Consider the following 18,244-nt stretch of genomic DNA (forward strand, 5'->3'; position numbering starts at 1 on the left):
TGCTGAGGAATTGTAATCATTACCTGTTCTCACCTGTTTAATGACAGGTGTATAGAAGAGGACTGTGAAGAAAGTTTCCTGAAGAATGCTGACACTCGACCATTGATAATATACCACAGATTGGAGGAGAGCAGTGGGAATTCAGACTTAGTATTCCAGATGATTGGCAGACTGTCTGATGCACATCAAAACCAAAAAGCAAAGGTAACATGTTGGAATTATTTGCACTAATTGGAGACTCCTTGCATTCATTGTTTTTATTCTAAACAACACAATGTTTTATAGTCTGCTATTGCTCTTATCACTCAATGTAGCTGCTTTGTTTGCTTTTGATGATGGAGACAAAGGTGATAATTGTCACTTTGAGTGGATTTTGGCCTTTTGTGGTTTAACTGGAAAATGCATCAGCCTGGAGAGCAGTAGGCACTATAGCAAGGTCTCTGCATCCAAACAAAGGTAATGGAAGCCCCTGTTATGTCCACGAATCACAGTTTGAATAGAGACCAGTATTCCCTCTAAGATGCACCAGTGCAATCGGGAATGCATCACATAGGGTATAAATGTTACTGCAAGCTTCGCAGAAGCAATACTCCTTTTAAGATATGCACAATCAAAAATGTTTGCTAATCTTAAAGGAATCATGCACTGCAGACAGATTTTTGGGGAACATTAGTGGGGAAAACTTGGAACGTATGATCTCCACCATGTGTCCGGAGCTGACATCAATTGATGTTGCAGCCTAACTGTTTGCTGTTGTGATAGGAACGCAGAATTGGACCAATTTACAATTCCACAAACCCAACCTGGGGAAACGTGCTTCAGACATTAAGATATTTCGTCTGGGTTGGGTGACGGCTGGGACCTATCTTGAGATTAAGTAAATTTTAGTAAAGATGAATTCATTATTTAAAAAATACACCATAATTGAGAAAAACTAAAACAATACATTTAACTTTACTGAATCCCTTAAAAACACAGCGTTTGGAATTGAGAAGCATTCCCACTGTGGGAGCAGATGATGATAATATCAGTCAGGCAGTAGTAATTCTGTGAAGATAGTTCCCATGCTTATGTCAGCAGACAGAGCGGACTAGCAAACACTAATTTTTTTCAACGCTGCAGCAATTTTTTGTTCATATTTTTAAACACTTGAGTATCACTTGCTGTTTACACAGGGATTATGCTAAAACCATAAGTTTAATATTGATTTTAACATTATCAACTTTTTCTTATCTTTTTTTAGATCATTGAGCATGATGGAAGTGCAGAGGAGGGAGCAAAGAAAGTGTTTTCCCAAGTCGAAAAGCTTATTAAACAGGTGCTGTACAGACTACAACATGATGAGTTAATGACCACAGACTTTTCTTTGTATGTTGACATACATCATCGTGTTTTTCATTATCTTTAGTCTTCCTCAGCAGCATTGCTGGCTGTAAGAAGGCAATCACTTAATGCTTTTATCCAAATCATTGTTCCTTGGTCTAGGAATTGCTGGGTTGGGGAAGCACAGATCTTGAAAACAAAGATTCTGGAATTGAGGATGATTCCACCAACTGGGAAGAGGAGGACATTGACGATGCAATTTGGGATATGCATGATGAGCAGGAACAGTTAGAAGCTTTTCAAGTAGCAGTTGGATCAACCTGTGAATTGGGATTTGAGAAGGTACTCTTCGCTTTATGCTCACGATAACATTCTTTTAAAAATTACATAACCATTGCGGTGAAATACAGGTGCTCAAAGTAAATGGCAAACCATAAACATGATTGAAAATGGAATAAAAATGAATATTGTAGTCATCAACATGAGGGATCACTCTGTAGTGGATTGGAGTAATTTCCTGCTTTAGAATGTACCGACTAAACAGAGCAAAGAATAGCTGCCAAGTGGGCGATTACTTTAAGTGGCACTGCATACCTATCCTGTGAGAAGGATTCATTATTAAACTAGTGTGATTTTTCAAGTCTGTGCCTTGTTTGAAGGGGATGACCGAGATTGGAAGTTACCATTACCTTATTGTCTGCCATGGATTATGTTGAAGCTTGTCATTTTCCCTTGGTTTTCTTAACATTTTCCAAAAAAGAGAACTTTTATTTTTTAATTTTGGGTCATATTTTAAGGTGAGAGGAGAAACATTAAAAAAAAAACATGAGAAGCAGTTTTGTAACAGAGTGGTTAATGTGTGGAATGAACTTTCCAGAGGAAGTGGTGGATGCAGGTAAAGTTACAAAATTTAAAAGACATTTGCAGAAGTATATGATTAAGAAATGCTTGGAGGGATATGGGCTAAGCGCAGGCAGGTGGGACTAGATTAGTTTGGGATTATGGTCGGCGTGAACTGGTTGGCCCTCAGGGTCTGTTTCCGTGCTGTATGACTCTTGGACTACAAGTGAATTTTTTTTTTTGTTCCTCTCATGGACAATATGAATAACAGATACGTTACCATTATTGATTTGAAATTTCTGAATGTTAAGTAAAGAAATTGCCTTTACACAATACTTCACATGCTGCATGAATTTGAAATAAAATGCAGTAACTGCATTATAGACAAAAGTGGCAGCTTTTTTGTGTACAGTAAGGTCTCTCAGAAATGCCCTAGAGGATTGAGTGGTCAAGTCATACTTAATAGTGTTAGCAAAGTAACCCCTTAAGTTAAATAACAGACAAGAGAATTTAATATTGATAATATTCATAATTATCTTTACGTTGTTGGTGTCACTGACTGGTTTCAATCCATCCGATGTAATCCAGTGTTGTTTTCTGACACAGTCACCTGCTTGTAAAGATCTCAATATATTATGCTACTGATTAAACTTGGTATCGTTGCTATCCTCCCTTCGGTCAGACTTTTTTTTTCCCTAACCATTTAGTGTTGAATTGCTTACAGTCTTATACTGTGGAATCGCTGCCTCTAAACACTGGTCCTAATGCTCAGGAAACCATAAAGCAGAGTCTTATCAGTCTAGACCATATAAAGAGATGTATTAACCTACTGTGTGCCATTCGTGATCCAGACAAAAATATGTAATAAGTTGTTATCAAACCATTTAGAATGTTAGGATAAATGTCAGATTGTTCAACAAATTACAAATCACTAGTTGTATTTTATCTGTATGTGTAGATTTCAAATGTCATACATCAGAAACTGAAATAATATTAATAGTCATCCTGTCAAAGGAACTAATGCTTGTCATTTTAGCCTGGTGATGGTTCAACCTTTATCAGTGAACATCTGAGCAAACTATTAATGGTGCTTAACTTCAGTTGCATCTGTGCATACTATTTAAACTGCATTGCCATCAATGACAAAGCTATATAAATAGACTACTCAATTGTTTGTATTAGCGTTTTGGAAATTGACATTACTTATACACGATTGGAGAAAATTTATTCTGTGCATTATCTCTAATAATTTGTAAATTTACATAAATAGATTATTATTTCATGACACACATCATTGTCAAATTGTTGGTTAACTCTAAGCTTGTTATTAATAATATTAATAAAACTTATTTACTTCAAATATACAATGATAAATTATTAAAATCTATAGAAATATAAAACCATTTTTATTTCACTAGTTTTCAGTAAAGTAGTTCTTTGTCTTATCAGAAAAATAATCTCACTGGCTTGAAGGGTTAATTATGCAAATTGTTCATCTAATGCTTAGTTTGGTTTATATTTTCCACTCATTTGTAATGGTTTTCAGAGCAAAGAAAACTTCAAAGCACAATGATATAAAATGAAATGCAGCCAATGTGAAACAATGTTTTCTGGTCTTTGTTGTAATTTTTATTTAGTATTATGCTCGGCTGAATGAACTGGTGACAGCTCCTGCACCTATTCCTCCACTTCTTGTGTCAGGTGGTCCAGGCTCTGGAAAATCGCTTTTGCTCTCCAAGTGGTATGTACATAGTTTAACATTCATAAAATATCTTTTTCCTTTTACATACTATAATATGTCTTGTCTGCTATAACCAGACTATAATAAACATTAATATTTTATTTAGAATGTGGACATTTTTCATCATTTATACAAATGATTTGGATGTGAGCATAAGAGGTATAGTTAGTAAGTTTGCAGATGACACCAAAATTGGAGGTGTAGTGGACAGCGAAGAAGGTTACCTCAGATTACAACAGGATCTTGATCAGATAGGCCAATGGGCTGAGGAGTGGCAGATGAAGTTTAATTCAGATAAATGCGAGGTGCTGCATTTTGGGAAAGCAAATCTTAACAGGACTTATACACTTAATGGTACGGTCCTAGGGTGTGTTGTTGAAAAAGAGACCTTGGAGTGCAGGTTCATAGTTCCTTGAAAGTGGAGTCGCAGGTAGATGGGATAGTGAAGAAGGCGTTTGGTATGCTTTCCTTTATTGGTCAGAGTATTGAGTACAGGAGTTGAGAGGTCATGTTGTGGCTGTATAGGACATTGGTTCGGCCAATTTTGGAATATTGCGTGCAATTCTAGTCTCCTTCCTATTGGAAAGATGTTGTGAAACTTCAAAGGGTTCAGAAAAGATTTACAAGGATGTTGCCAGGGTTGGAGGATTTGTCTATAGGGAGAGGTTGAAAAGGCTGGGGCTGTTTTCCCTGGAGCGTGGGGGCTGGTGGGTGACCTCATAGAGGTTTATAAAATCATGAGAGGCATGGATAGGATAAATAGACAAAGCCTTTTCGCTGGGGTAGGGGAATCCAGAACTAGAGGACAAAGGTTTAGAGTGAGAGGGGAAAGATATAAAAGAGACCTAAGGGGCACCTTTTTCATGCAGAGGGTGGTACGGGTATGGAATGGGCTGCCAGTGGAAGTGGTTGAGGCTGGTACATTTAAAAGGCATCTGGATGAGAATATTAATACAAAGAGTTTGGAGGGATATGGGCCGGGTGTCGGCAGCTGGGAGTAGATTAGGTTAGGATATCTGGTCTGCCATGGACGAGTTGGACCGAATAGTCTATTTCTGTACATCTTGATGACTCTATGACAGGCAGAACAATGACTAAATCAAAAATGAGTAGCTTCATACTTGACTAACTTTTAATTCATTTGGATTGTTGCATTTAAAAAAAAAAATCCTCTGGAAACTGAAGTGGGATGGATATGGGGGAAACCTTTTGAACTTAGCTAATTAAAAGGTTCCCTCATCGTGATGATGGTTCTAAGGGATCTTGAATCCCAAGATCTTTACAAAGCTCCTTCAACTCCATCAAAATTGTGGGGCCCTAGGAGTTGCATATCTCCCTTTTGGAGGTGGTCATATTGTTGACGCAGGCACATGACCCAAACCAGTCTGCGCCCTCAGCTTGCAATGGACATATTTGTGAACATATGAGTTATGTGTAAGAGTAGGCCAGTTGGCTGCTCGAGCCTTCTCCACCATTTAATAAGATCGTGGCTGACTTGATAGTATCTCAACTCCTTATTCCCAATCATCCTGATAACGTTTCACATCCTTATTGCCAAGAATCTGTGCACCTCTGCCTTAGAATATTATGCTTATGTATATTAAATACTCTGCTTCCGCTGCCTGTTGAGTTTCAAAGACTCCAATCCTGTGGAAGAAAACAAATTCTCTTCATCTGTCTTAAGAAGGCAACCCATTATTTTTAAATAGTGGCCCCTTGTTCTAGATTCTGTCGTCAGAGGATACATCTTTTTCAAATCAAATTGCATCTTATGCTGCAAAACTCCAATGGATGCAAGCCCAGCCTATCCAACCTTTCCTCCATAAGACAACCCATCCCTCAATTCAGGTATTCTTCTGTGAAACCTTCTCTGAACTGTTTTCAATGTACTTTCATCTTTGCTTACATACTAGTAAAAATTGGAAGCACCGGTAACAGGAATCCAGTGATTAATGTCCGACTGGCAATTGTTTGCACATGTATTGAGTCTTCCCAGTTCTGTGAAAATCCAGGCCAACGTTTCAGGTCAATGTTTTTTCATCAGAATTTTCTGGTCTTAGTTCAGCTTTTTTTTTTTGTGTATTGCTTTGTTTCTAACGGGTCTGAACACCAAGCTAAAAGTAATTGTTTAAAGATTTTCATATTGAGAGGGTATATCATATTACAACTCTCAAAACCCAACGTGAAAGGCATCCTATTCTGCTATGTATCTAATATACAATTTATTGAATGATGTGCAGGGTTGCTATTTGCTCTTTAGTCCTCTTATAAATACAGGATCATTGAGGAAGACATGACTTAAAATAGTGAGTTTTAAGTTTCTCATTTGCTGTTTTTGTCATTTTTTTCTGTCTTCATAGGATTGAGCACCAGCAAAAATGTTCCCCAAACACTTTAGTTTTATATCACTTTGTGGGAAGGCCCCGGTCCACCAGCTCAGAGCCAGCTCTAATAATAAAGCGACTGACTGTAAAGGTAGAGAATTGAATGCCTTGAATCGAACTCTGCGTGGTATTTAAGAGATGGAAGGAAACAAAATAACCTTTCTTTTTAACTAACCAGGCACTGATGAATAGTTCATTTACTTACTCGTGAACATTGTATTGGATTATCAGATAATCTGAGTTAAATACTTTTTGAGTTGATGTGATTAATGGTCCAAATGAATGCTAGTTGCCAAACCTTCTACAATCCTTATCAGAAATGTTTTGTGTCAATCTGAAATAGTTTTGTTCTTTGAAAGACATTGTTTTACAGTTTTCTGTGTTCAAGAGCTTTGCGCCAGATCTATGTAAATGAGCCACTTTGTAGCTGCTGTTCAGTAAAACAATGCCAGTTTTGTTTGTTAATGTAACTAAACTTCGACTAAGCTTCTCAACATGTTCGGTTCACAGCTGTGTTGTTCTCAGGGAAAATGCGATAGAAAAACATTAAAGTATTGATTGAAAATTATTTACATTACTGAAAATATAAATAGTGCTCCCTTTCGGTGTTTTCACATCCTCTGTGATGTTGCATTTGTTACCTGGGAGCGCATTGCTGCTAAATCGGTTTTGTTCATAAAGTGAGAAGTTTTGTAAGGTTGCACTCCTGTCATGGAGCAAGCTCGAAAGCAGTGCAGATCTTGGAAAATAAACAGCCAGTGATTCTAATAAGTAATTGGGCCAAAGATTTCAGATTCTTTAGTCTGTTGCCCTTTTGCAGAAAGCTTCATGCCATACAATCAAATGGATGAGGAGCAGGGATAGGATGCACACCCCCTTGACCTTGCTTTACCATTCAATAAATCATGGCTAATCTGGCTATTCCACGTTCCCGCTAAACCCCTCACCCTCCACTTGCTGATGATCTTTCTCCTCTTTCTTATCAATAATCTTTCTATCTTTGCCTTTTGGAGAAAAAGTATTCCAAACATTTGTGACCTTCTGTAAGATTAACGTTTATCCTCATTTTGCCTTAACTGAATGACCCTCTAGTTCTAGATTCTCTCTGAAGAGAAGGCATCCTTTCCGTGAGAGCCCACAGAATGTTATTTTCGATCACATGGCTTCTAAACTTTAGAGGATACAGCCCTGCCCTTACAGGAATTAGTCTGGGAAACCTTCTCTGAACTCCCAATGCATTTATATCTTTCCTTAAATAAAGGAGGACACAAATGCTGTACTAATGCGATTTTATCAATGTCCTATAAAGCTGAAGCATAGCTTCCTTTTGTATTAAGTTCCCCTTGCAATAAACATTAGCACTCCCCAATTTCTTGCTGCGTACTAGTCTTTTGCAATACATGCATCATGACACCAAGATCCTGTGCAATTCAGAGTGTAGCCTTGAAAAACAAAGTAACGCATAAATTCGTTTCTTGTTCACTTCTAGCTATTGCAGCATTCGTGGTCCATGTCTGCCCTTGCCCTGGATCCAAATAAGTTACTGGAAGAATTTCCTCGATGGCTGGAGAAACTGTCTGCACGCCACCAAGGCAGTATTATCATAATCATTGACTCCATTGACCAGATTGAGGTATGGATAAAACTAGAAGCCCTCAAATTAATTTTAACCTTTTTTGTCCTTGCATTATGGATAATTTGTGTTTTCATAATACTGGTACTGAAACTTATAGATCATAGTTTGAAGTATGATGCTAAGTTTAGCTGAAAAACTAATATTGTATGAACGATTAAAAAAACTCGTCTCCTTCTTATAAGTAGGATGTTGTGAAACTTGAAAGCATTCAGAAAAGATTTACAAGGATGTTGCCAGGGTTGGAGGGTTTGAGATAAAGAGAGAGGCTAAATAAGCTGGGGCTGTTTTCCCGGAGTGTTGGAGGTTGAGGGGTGATCTTGTAGAGGTTTATAAAATCATGAGGGGCGTAGATAGGGTAAATAGACAAGGTCTTTTCCTGCATTGGACAAGTCCAGAACTAGAGGACATCGGTTTATAGTGAGAGGGGAAAGGTTTAGAAGGGACCTAAGGGGCAACTTTTTCACAGAGGGTGCTGTGTCTTTGAAATGAGCTGCCAGAGGAAGTGGTAGAGACTGGTACAATAACAACATTTAAAAGGCATCTGGATAGGTAGATGAATAGGAAGGGTTTAGAGGGATATGTGCCAAGTGCTGGCAAATGGGACTAGATTAATTTAGGATATTTGGTCAGCATGGACAAGTTGGACCGAAGGGTCTGTTTCCGTGCTGTACATCTGTGACTCTGACTAACTGCGGATACTGGAGATCGGAAACAAAAACAGAAATTGCTGGAAAAACACAATAGGTCTGGCAGCATCTGTGGAGAGAACAATTCTGTAAAAGGATCATGGAATCCAAAATTTTAACTCTGTTTTCTGTCCACAGATGCTACCAGGTGTCTTTGTGCAAATTTGTAAATTGGCCAAAACCATATGGTGAGAAGAGATATTCCATGAATTCCAAATCATAACAAATTTCTGAGTTGTGGCACTTTATGAAACTAATATTTAAAATTGCTTTAACTTATGTGAAGTTAGTATTTTTTCACATTAATTACCCATTAAACTCTGCACAGAATGTTCTAGCCACTAATTGATAGTTTTGATACTTGTCCATGGCCCCCTCTTATTCAGAAGGTCTGAAATCTCGTTCCTTCAGTTGCGAAAAGTCTTTCAGTATGTATTAGTCTATTTGGGATTTTTTGGTGTGAAAAATATCTGCTTAAAGTGGGATACATGCTTGTTTGCTTTTTTTTAAAACCAGTACAGCCTTCCACTTGGGTTTGAACTAAGAATTGTGCACTTGGAGCATTATGGAATGCTGCTATATCAGTTGTAAAACCTTTGTTGTATTTATGTACTTCTAGCAAGCTGAACGGCACATGAAATGGCTGATTGATCCATTGCCTGTCAATGTAAGGGTGATTGTTTCTGTAAATGTGGAAACTTGTCCCCAAGCATGGAGGTTAGTGACTGAATGTTTCACAAAGTTTGTCTCTTTTTTTAAATTGAACTTTGTAAAACTCATTTACAATAAACCCAGCAAGTTAGTCTTGAATGTCAAACATTATTTTCTTTATTTTTGTGTTTTGTATGTGATTAGCTATTTGTTTTCTGACCTAGCTAGTTGTTATATTCAGACATGGAATTTACAAAATGATAGCTTATGGGCCATCCACACTAATAAGAGTAATTTCAATTTCTGTCAATTTCTTGCTTTTCTTCCTCCACTACCTCATTTGTTTTCGAAGAGAATTGGTAATACTGTAATGAGTAACTATTAATGTACAGATAATGGGACTGAGACAAGAAACTGGATTATTTCATCATAAATTTGTTAGATTTTGTCAGTGCTTGCTCATCCATCCATAAGTATTCATCTCCTCCACTCTAATGTGAATGTTGGTAATACCTTGCAACATTCGGTACTTTGACCTGCTGTAGTGGACATGATATAATTCTCCTCAACCTGTTTCATCAGACTCTCACCTCCACTGCTGTCATTGCCAGTCACGTTCTTGGGGCTTCACATTATCTTTTAAATAATGGCACAGATATAGCGGCTCATTGGTTAGCACTGCTACCTCACAGCACCAGGGACCCAGGTTTGGTTCCATCCTTGGCCGACTGTCTGTGTGGAGTTTGCACATTCTCTCTGTGTGGGTTTCCTCCAAGTGCTCTGGTTTCCTCCCACAGTCCAAGGATGTGCAGGTTAGATTGATTAGACATGGAAAATGCAGAGTTATAGGGATAGGGTGTGTCCTGGTGGGAATCTCTGAGAGAGGTTGGTGTGTACTTGATGGGCTGACTGGCCTACTTCCACACTGTAGGGATTCTATAAATTAAAAAAATTGAACAAACAAATTCGCAACATATTCGGGGAATTATAGACCAGGCAGCAGAGCTTTGGCCACAGGAAGAATAACAGTTTCTGTATTAAAGAAGAAAATAGAAAAAGTCAGAAAACAAAAATATAATGATAAATATCAGCATGGATTTCAAAAGGGAAAGTCATGCTTGACCAAATGTACTGAATTTGTTGGAGAGCTAACAGTGAGGGTGGTCAAAGATAATTCAGGTGTTAATATATCTAGCTTTCCAAAAGACCTTTTGTAAGGTGCCGTGTAATATACTAGCTGGTAAAGTCATGCAGAATTATGGGATATTGGAATGCAGCCTGACGGGCTGCAAAACTTAAAGCCGAAATCTGGGGTAAAATTTAGCGATTCAGAATGGCAATTCCTATTAATAATTCAGACTTCAGAATCAAAATGAAGCTAATAAATAGTTGACGTTTTGGATAACATCCAACAGTCAATACTGTGGACCGCAACAAATTGCAAGGCAACATTAAATTTGCACAATGGGAATACAATTAGCAAATGCCAATGCCAGATTGACATGAGTGTGGCTAAGGATTTTCATCTTGATAAAGAAAATAAGAATGTTAAATTAATTAGAAAACAATAGTCTAACTATGGAAGAGAGGTTAAGAAATCTGGACGTACAAATACAGAAGTAAAAGCATTTGTTTCTAAAGGGATAGAATTGAAAACCAGGAAAATTATGCTAAACGCAGATTTAATCTTGGATAGGCCACTCTTGGAGTACTATGTTGTCATATTGTAAAAAGTATTTAGAGGACTAGGAAGATTCTCAGATGATTTGCAAGGATGATACCAGTACTGCAAACTTGTACCTATAAGGAAAGGATGAATAGTTTGGATGTCTTCAGTGGGTGACCCAATGATGGCATTAAAATTATGGAAGGTTCTGACAAAGTAGAAACAGGCGTTGTTTCCACTTGTAAAGCAAAACTAGAGGCAATCAATTTAAAGTAATCACTAAGACATCCAATGGGGAATTTAGGACACCTTCTTCACCCAAAAACCAGAATGAGAAACTTGTTCCCCCAGGGAGTAGTTGAGGTGGAGCTGCATAATGATATGGTGGGAAAAGGAATCGAGGGTAGGATTCAGATCAGGTAGGATGAGTGGAGACTCATGTGAAGCACAAACATTGGCACAGATTGGCTGAACTAAAGACCTATTTTTTTGTGTGTTTCACACATTGTAATATATTCGGTGGTGAATGAACACATAGGGTAGTATTTAGTTTAAGTATACCAGAAGATAAATTAGAATCCCATAATCCACCAATTTAATTTTGTTTCAATCAGGTTATGGCCAACACTACACCTTGATCCATTGAACCCAAAGGATGTCAAGACTCTGATCAATTTGCAGTGCTGTAATGCTGACGTGAAATTGACTAGAGAACAGGTTTGCAATCCAGTGTCCATTTGTAACCAAGGTTTCCTGTGTAAAATGCTTTTACTTGCATCTTGAAAGGTTAAGAAATAATAAATATTAAATAAAGTATGACTTTTCTTTCAACATTTGTTCACATAAACAGAAGTATATGCAAATTATAGTTCAAATTTCTGACCTGTAAATTATTAAACTTTATTTTTTTGTGAATCTGCACACTTGTATGTTAAAGTGAACAATGAAGAAATGCATTCCTAACAAATAGAAACATTTATGAAGAGACTGGAGCAGAGATGCTGATAGAATGTGAAAAGCCAGATTCAGAGATGTGGAGTGTAATTCTTAGCTGAACTTCAGCCTCAAAGTGTAATGGGCCAGAGTGCTTTTATCAATTCATATTTAATACTTGAGTCGTTAAGCACGTAGGCTTTGATGTTTAGAAGATTGGTGCTAGCAGGATTCTGTTTCTGAACTTTGAAGATGTAAGAGAGTGTCTTTTTTGAGAATTAAGTTTCTGGAGCAGAGAATTTTTGCTTTAAGAACATTTGATTAAATTCCACCTCATCAGGGAGGCTAACAAGCCTGCCTCACACTCCAGATATCAGGAACATTATGACCTGACAATTGGTACTCTCCCTGAAGCCTTGCAACTCCCTGGAGAGACAATACAAAAGAAAGCTGGGGCTTGTAAAGGGAGGAGGACACTCCCTTACATCTTTGGGTTATTAACATCAATCCAAGAGAGCATGTTGACCATGCGATTGTATATTATCTGTCAGCAACCTATGCATTAACCAGGAACTGGTTCAACTCCCTCTTGAAACCATGAAGGGAGTTGGTACACACGGCAGCAGTTGGCAACACCTTCAGTTGGCTCACATCTCTCAGGAAAGAGAGGAAATTTCTGACAACCGGTCTGTTCCTACTCCTGCAGTTTAAACACATGCCCTTCAATCCTTCAAATCTGTTAAATTCAGATAATCTCCCAATGGATGTGTAGTCCCTTTCATCATTTTATGTACTTCCGTCACCATGATGAACATGCATGACCTTACCAACTAGTCTATTATATGGCACCTTACTAAAGATCTTGTGGAAAGCTAGATACATTAACACCTGCATTATCTTTGACTACTCTCTCTGTTAGCTCTCCAACAAGTTTGTACCATCTACAAAATACACTGCAGTAATTCGAGGCTTCTTCGACAGCACCTTCCAAAAACATGATCTCTCCCATAAACAAGGACGAGGGGAGCAGGTGCATGGCAATGCCATCACCTACAGAGTCCCCTCCAAGCCTGATCTTTGCAAACATCATCCTGACTTGGAACGACATCACCACATATTTGTTGTCTTTGAGTCAAAATCCTGGAACTCCCTCCTTAATAGCACTCTGGCAGCTCACCACCATCTTCTCAAAGGCAGTTGTGGATGGATAATACATGTTACCCTGTCCAGAAATGTCCACATCTCATGAACGAAGTGAAAAAGGAAAATCAATCGGGTCATCTCTAAGTCCGTACTGCTTTGAATTAACCTGTAAGGGTCTTCGACTTAGGAATCATTTTTTCTTTAGCTCTTCTGTGAGTCACTGAGTTGCTTCTGAATTGTACTGTCTGGAATCAGGCTAGCAGTGTAGTAATACTGGACAGTTCAGTAGGATATGAGAAGTCTGTAACCCCTTTTTGAGAGCAGTAAAGGGAAACAGGACTTACAGGCAATGGGACAGATGAGTTGCTGAAACTGTCCAATCTACCTCAATTTTTGTGGGGTGTTAAGGGCGTGCTGGGGAGCAATGTTAAGGATGTAGTCAGCAGTGTACCCACACAGATCAAGCATATCGAGATCCTGTCATACGTGCTGCCAGTGTCTGTTAAAGTATGTTCCCAGAACTCAATCAACACCATAAAGGCAGATTATCTTGTCATTATTGCACTGTTGTTCATAGGAGGTTTTCTGCACAAATTGACTGCTGCTTATCCTACATTCTGATAGAGACTGCATTTCAAAAGTACTATGTTTACTCTGCAGTGTTTTGGGATGACCATTGGTTGTGAGTGGTGCTATATAAGTGCAGTCTCTAGATTAGAGTGGTGCTGGAAAAGCACAGCAGTTCATGCAGCATCCGAGGAGCAGTAAAATTGACGTTTCAGGCAAAAGCCATTCCTGATGAAGGGCTTTTGCCTGAAACGTCGATTTTACTGCTCCTCGGATGCTGCCTGAACTGCTGTGCTTTTCCAGCACCACTCTAATCTAGACTCTGGTTTCCAGCACCTGCAGTCATTGTTTTACCTATATAAGTGCAGATCTGTCTTTCTTTAGCAGTTTTCAGTATAGTCACCTATCTGCACAGTTTAATTCTTGGGAACATGTGGCACAATTCACAGCTTTTCACCTTCGACATCCATGTGGCTTTGATCTACTACTATTGATAAATAACTTTTCAAGTACCCTTTAAATATCCTAGTTCATGTAAAATTTAAAACTTCCTCTCTCCAGATTTCTGCCTATCTGCACACCCAAACACCAAAGAACAATTACAATTAATCAATTACACTCAAACGTCTGTTCAGAATTCCAACTCTGGCGAGTTAATTAAATAGATAATTTTAAAGTCAAAATAGCTTGAAACTAATGTTCTCATTGGAATTCTCCAGTGGTTTAGCAGATACGTATCCAGAGATTGAGAGAGTCATAAGGTTCAGGAAGGTCCCGGGTTGAGGCCAGATAGTCATAGAGATGTACAGCGTGGAAACAGACCCTTCTGTCCGACTCCTTGATGCTGACCAGATATCCCTCCAAACCCTTCCTATTCATATACCCTTCCAGATGCCTTTTAAATGTTGCAACCACTTCCTCTGGCAGCTCATTCCATACACGCTGTACCATTTGCATGAAAAATTTGCCCCTTAAGTCTCTTTTATATCTTTCCCCCCTCACACTAAACCTTTGTCCTCTAGTTCTGGACTCCTCACTCCAGGGAAACGAGCTTGTCTATTTACCCTACCCTTGCCTTTCATGATTTTATAAGCCTCTATAAGGTCACTGCTCAGCCTCTGACGCTCCAGGGAAAACAGCCCCAGCCTATTCAACCTTTCCCTGTAGCTCAAATCTTCCAATTCAGGCAACATTCTTGTAAAGCTTTTCTAAACCCTTTGAAGTTTCACAGCATCCTTCCAATAGGAAGAAGAATAGAATTGCACGCAGTGTTCCAACAGTGGCCTAACCACAGCCACAACATGACCTCCCAACTGCTGTACTCAATACTCTGACCAATAAAGGAAAGCATACCAAACGCCTTCTTCACTATCCTATCGACCTGCAACTGTACTTTCAAGGAGCAATGAACCTGCACTCCAAGGTCTCTTTGTTCAGCAACACACTCTAGGACCTTACTATTAAGCCCTGCTAAGATTTGCTTTCCCAAAATGCAGTACCTCACATTTACCTAAATTAAACTCCATCTGCCATTCCTTAGAACGTTGGCCCATCTGATCAAGATTCCGTTGTAATGTGAAGTAACCTTCTTTGCTGTCCATTACACCTCCAATTTTCATGTCATCTGCAAACTTACTAAGTATACGTCCTATGTTCACATCCAAATCATTTATATAAATGACGAAAAGTAGTGGACCCAGCACCGATCCTTGTGGCACTTCACTGGTCACAGGCCTCCAGTCTGAAAAACAACCCTCCACCATCACCCTCTGTCTTCTACCTTCGAGCCAGTTCTGTATCCAGATGGTTAGTTTTCCCTGTATTCCATGAGATCTAACCTTTCTAACCTTGTCAAACGACTTACTGAAGTCCATATAGATCACATCCACCACTCTGCCTTCATCAATCCTTTTTGTTATTTCAAAAAACTCAATAAGAGACCTAAGGGGCAACTTCAAGTAGAGGGTAGTACATGTATGGAATGAGCTGCCAAAGGAAGTGGTGGAGGCCAGTACAATTGTAACATTTAAAAGGCATCTGAATGGGTATATTAATAGGAAGGGTTTAGAGGGGTATGGGCCAGGTGCTAGCAGGTGGGACTAGATTGGGTTGGGATATCTGGTCAGCATTGACGAGTTGGATCGAAGGGTCTGTTTTCGTGCTGTACATCTCTATGACTCTTAAGTTCATGAGACATGATTTCCCACGCACAGAGCCATGTTGGCTATCCCTAATCAGCCCTTGCCTTTCCAAATATGTGTAAATCTTGACCCTCAGGATTCCCTCCAACAACTTGCCCACCACTGACATCGAGCTCACCAGTCTATAGTTCCCTGGCTTGTCCTTACCATCTTTCTTAAATAGTGGTACCAAGTTAGCTAGCCTCCAGTCTTCTGGCACCTCACCCAGTGACTATCGATGATACAAATATCTCAGCAAGAGGCCCAGTAATCACTTCCCTAGCTTCCCACAGAGTTTCAGGGTACATCTGATCAGGTCCTGGGGATTTATCCATCTTTATGCATTTCAAGACACCCAGCACTTTCTCCTCTGTAATATTGACATTTTTCAAGATATTACCATAGCCTCAACTGCTTTCAATCAAATCTGTGTTATGAGCACTTCTCAGTGTTGCTGTTTATGCTTCTGGGAACACTGAAGACCGATTGAACTCAACAGGGCACTTACTCTGTTCTAGACACCTCTAGGATTGCTCATGAATTGTAGCACTTGACTGATGTAACTGGTCCCTGAGGAACCATACCGTTTCTAGAGAGGTGAGGAAATGAATTGTTTACTTATTTGAGTATCATCATTGATTGTAGGAGAAGAAGTTGGAGAAACATTGCAGATCTGCGACTACATGCAATGCACTGTATGTTACCCTACTGGGCAAAATGATCACAAGGTGAGAATATAAACTTATGTAATTAACTATTATATTTTTTTTGTATTCTGTAAAAATGCTTTCAACCATCTCTATTTATTTCTGCATAAGTGGAAAATATTGCTGCAACTATTTTCTTTTAAACTGTGAACTTTTTTTAAACATAGGGTTTGGTTAGAAAACTGTGGATATACTGTCCCAAGTGCCAAGGAAAGGATCTAAGGGCACAGAAGAAGTTGCCAAAAGGAAATGCTAGAATAATATCAGAGCTGAAAGGTTATATGTAATAGGCAAGATTGAACTAGCTGGGTGGGTGACCTGACAGAATTCTTCAAAACTATTGTGGAGGAATTTTCACTTCAGCACAAGATGAGAACTAACTCTCAAATGTAAGATGATAATTAATAAATTATTCATGAGAAACTTCTCCATCTCAAGAGTATTTAGACAAAATTAAGGTAGATAAGTCCTCAGTGCCTGATGGGATTTTTGTTTCACAGATAGTCGGCCTGGCTTTGTGTGGGGAGGTCTTGTCTACCAAATTCGATTGAGTTTCTTGGGGAATTGACAAAGATAATTGAGGGTAGGCAGTGGATGTTATCTACATGGACTCCATTAAAGCATTTGACAAGATCCCTGATGCAGGCTTATCCAGAAGATTAAGTCATAGTGATTTGGCAAATTGGATACAAATTTGGCTTGGTCATAGAAGGCAGAGGGTAGTTGTGGGAGCTGTTTTTTTTCTGTGGAGTTCTGTGACCTGTGATATTCCACAAGGATCTGTGCTGGGTCCTCTGTTTGAAATACATATCAACGATTTGGATGAAAATGTAGTTCATCATTCAGGTGACATGGACATTGCTGACCAGGCTGATACTTATTGCCCATCCCTTAGGATAGCTATAAATTCTGTTACGATCGAGCCCTCCACAATCACCTGATGAAGGAGCGTCGCTCCGAAAGCTAGTGTGCTTCCAATTAAACCTGTTGGACTATAACCTGATGTTGTGTCATTTTTATCTTAGTTTATTTTAGTCATGCTTGGCTTGTAATCCATCTTTGCTTGCTCCATACATTACACTGTATACTCAATGGCTCAGACTTTTTGGTTTCTCATTTATCATGCTTACAGGTCCCTCCAGAAATGTTGTGAACTTTTGAGTGGCAAGTTATCATCTAGATATACTTTTCAGAGCAAATCCCACATTGTACGGAATCTGTAGTGTGTATGGGCAGAGCAAACGACAGCATATTTCCTCACAAAAGCAGATTTAAGATTGCTCATTCAGACATGCATTCAAAGCCAGGAAGTGTAACAGAATATTTAATCCGATGTTCAATTGTATTGAATGCAACACTAAACGAAAGAATGATGAGATGAAATAAGGTATATAAAAGGAACAGAAAAGGAAAACCAAATTGAATGTTGCTATTTTTGTTAAAAAGAAGCTATTCCTACTACATTAATTGCACTTCAGAAGTACATCTTTGGCTGTAAGTTAATTTAGGATGTCTGGTGGTTGTGAGAACAATGATTACATGAGGAGGGAATGAGACTCCATAACTGTGAAGGTTATTACTTTTCAGTATTGGAATGTTTGTTTAGTAGTAATCAAGATTAATCGTAATATTAAAAATTTATTTAACCCTGAATGCTTCAGTTCTAAGTGTCTCTGGCATTTTAATGGATAAATATTGAAAATCCAAACTTTTAATGTTGATGCTTTGGATGAGGTACTGCTGCACCCAAAACTAATGGATGAACATGACAATTTGGAAAGTGGCTT

The 18,244-nt window shown here is 38.7% G+C and overlaps 1 protein-coding gene across 3 annotated transcripts in view; it reads left to right on the forward strand.

Annotated features, from left to right (window-relative positions):
• Positions 1 to 18,244, forward strand: part of nphp3 (nephronophthisis 3) — a 64,242-nt gene that overhangs the window by 20,387 nt on the left and 25,611 nt on the right. For all 3 annotated transcript variants that reach the window (XM_043719513.1, XM_043719514.1, XM_043719515.1), the window contains exons 8-16: positions 48 to 204; positions 1,244 to 1,318; positions 1,486 to 1,665; positions 3,801 to 3,904; positions 6,265 to 6,379; positions 7,778 to 7,921; positions 9,230 to 9,327; positions 11,542 to 11,644; positions 16,396 to 16,478. In XM_043719513.1, the coding sequence (XP_043575448.1) occupies positions 48 to 204; positions 1,244 to 1,318; positions 1,486 to 1,665; positions 3,801 to 3,904; positions 6,265 to 6,379; positions 7,778 to 7,921; positions 9,230 to 9,327; positions 11,542 to 11,644; positions 16,396 to 16,478 (1,059 nt within the window). The remainder of the gene's footprint in view (positions 1 to 47; positions 205 to 1,243; positions 1,319 to 1,485; positions 1,666 to 3,800; positions 3,905 to 6,264; positions 6,380 to 7,777; positions 7,922 to 9,229; positions 9,328 to 11,541; positions 11,645 to 16,395; positions 16,479 to 18,244) is intronic.

Source organism: Chiloscyllium plagiosum, chromosome 29 (assembly GCF_004010195.1).
Source record: "Chiloscyllium plagiosum isolate BGI_BamShark_2017 chromosome 29, ASM401019v2, whole genome shotgun sequence".
NCBI lineage: Eukaryota > Metazoa > Chordata > Chondrichthyes > Orectolobiformes > Hemiscylliidae > Chiloscyllium > Chiloscyllium plagiosum.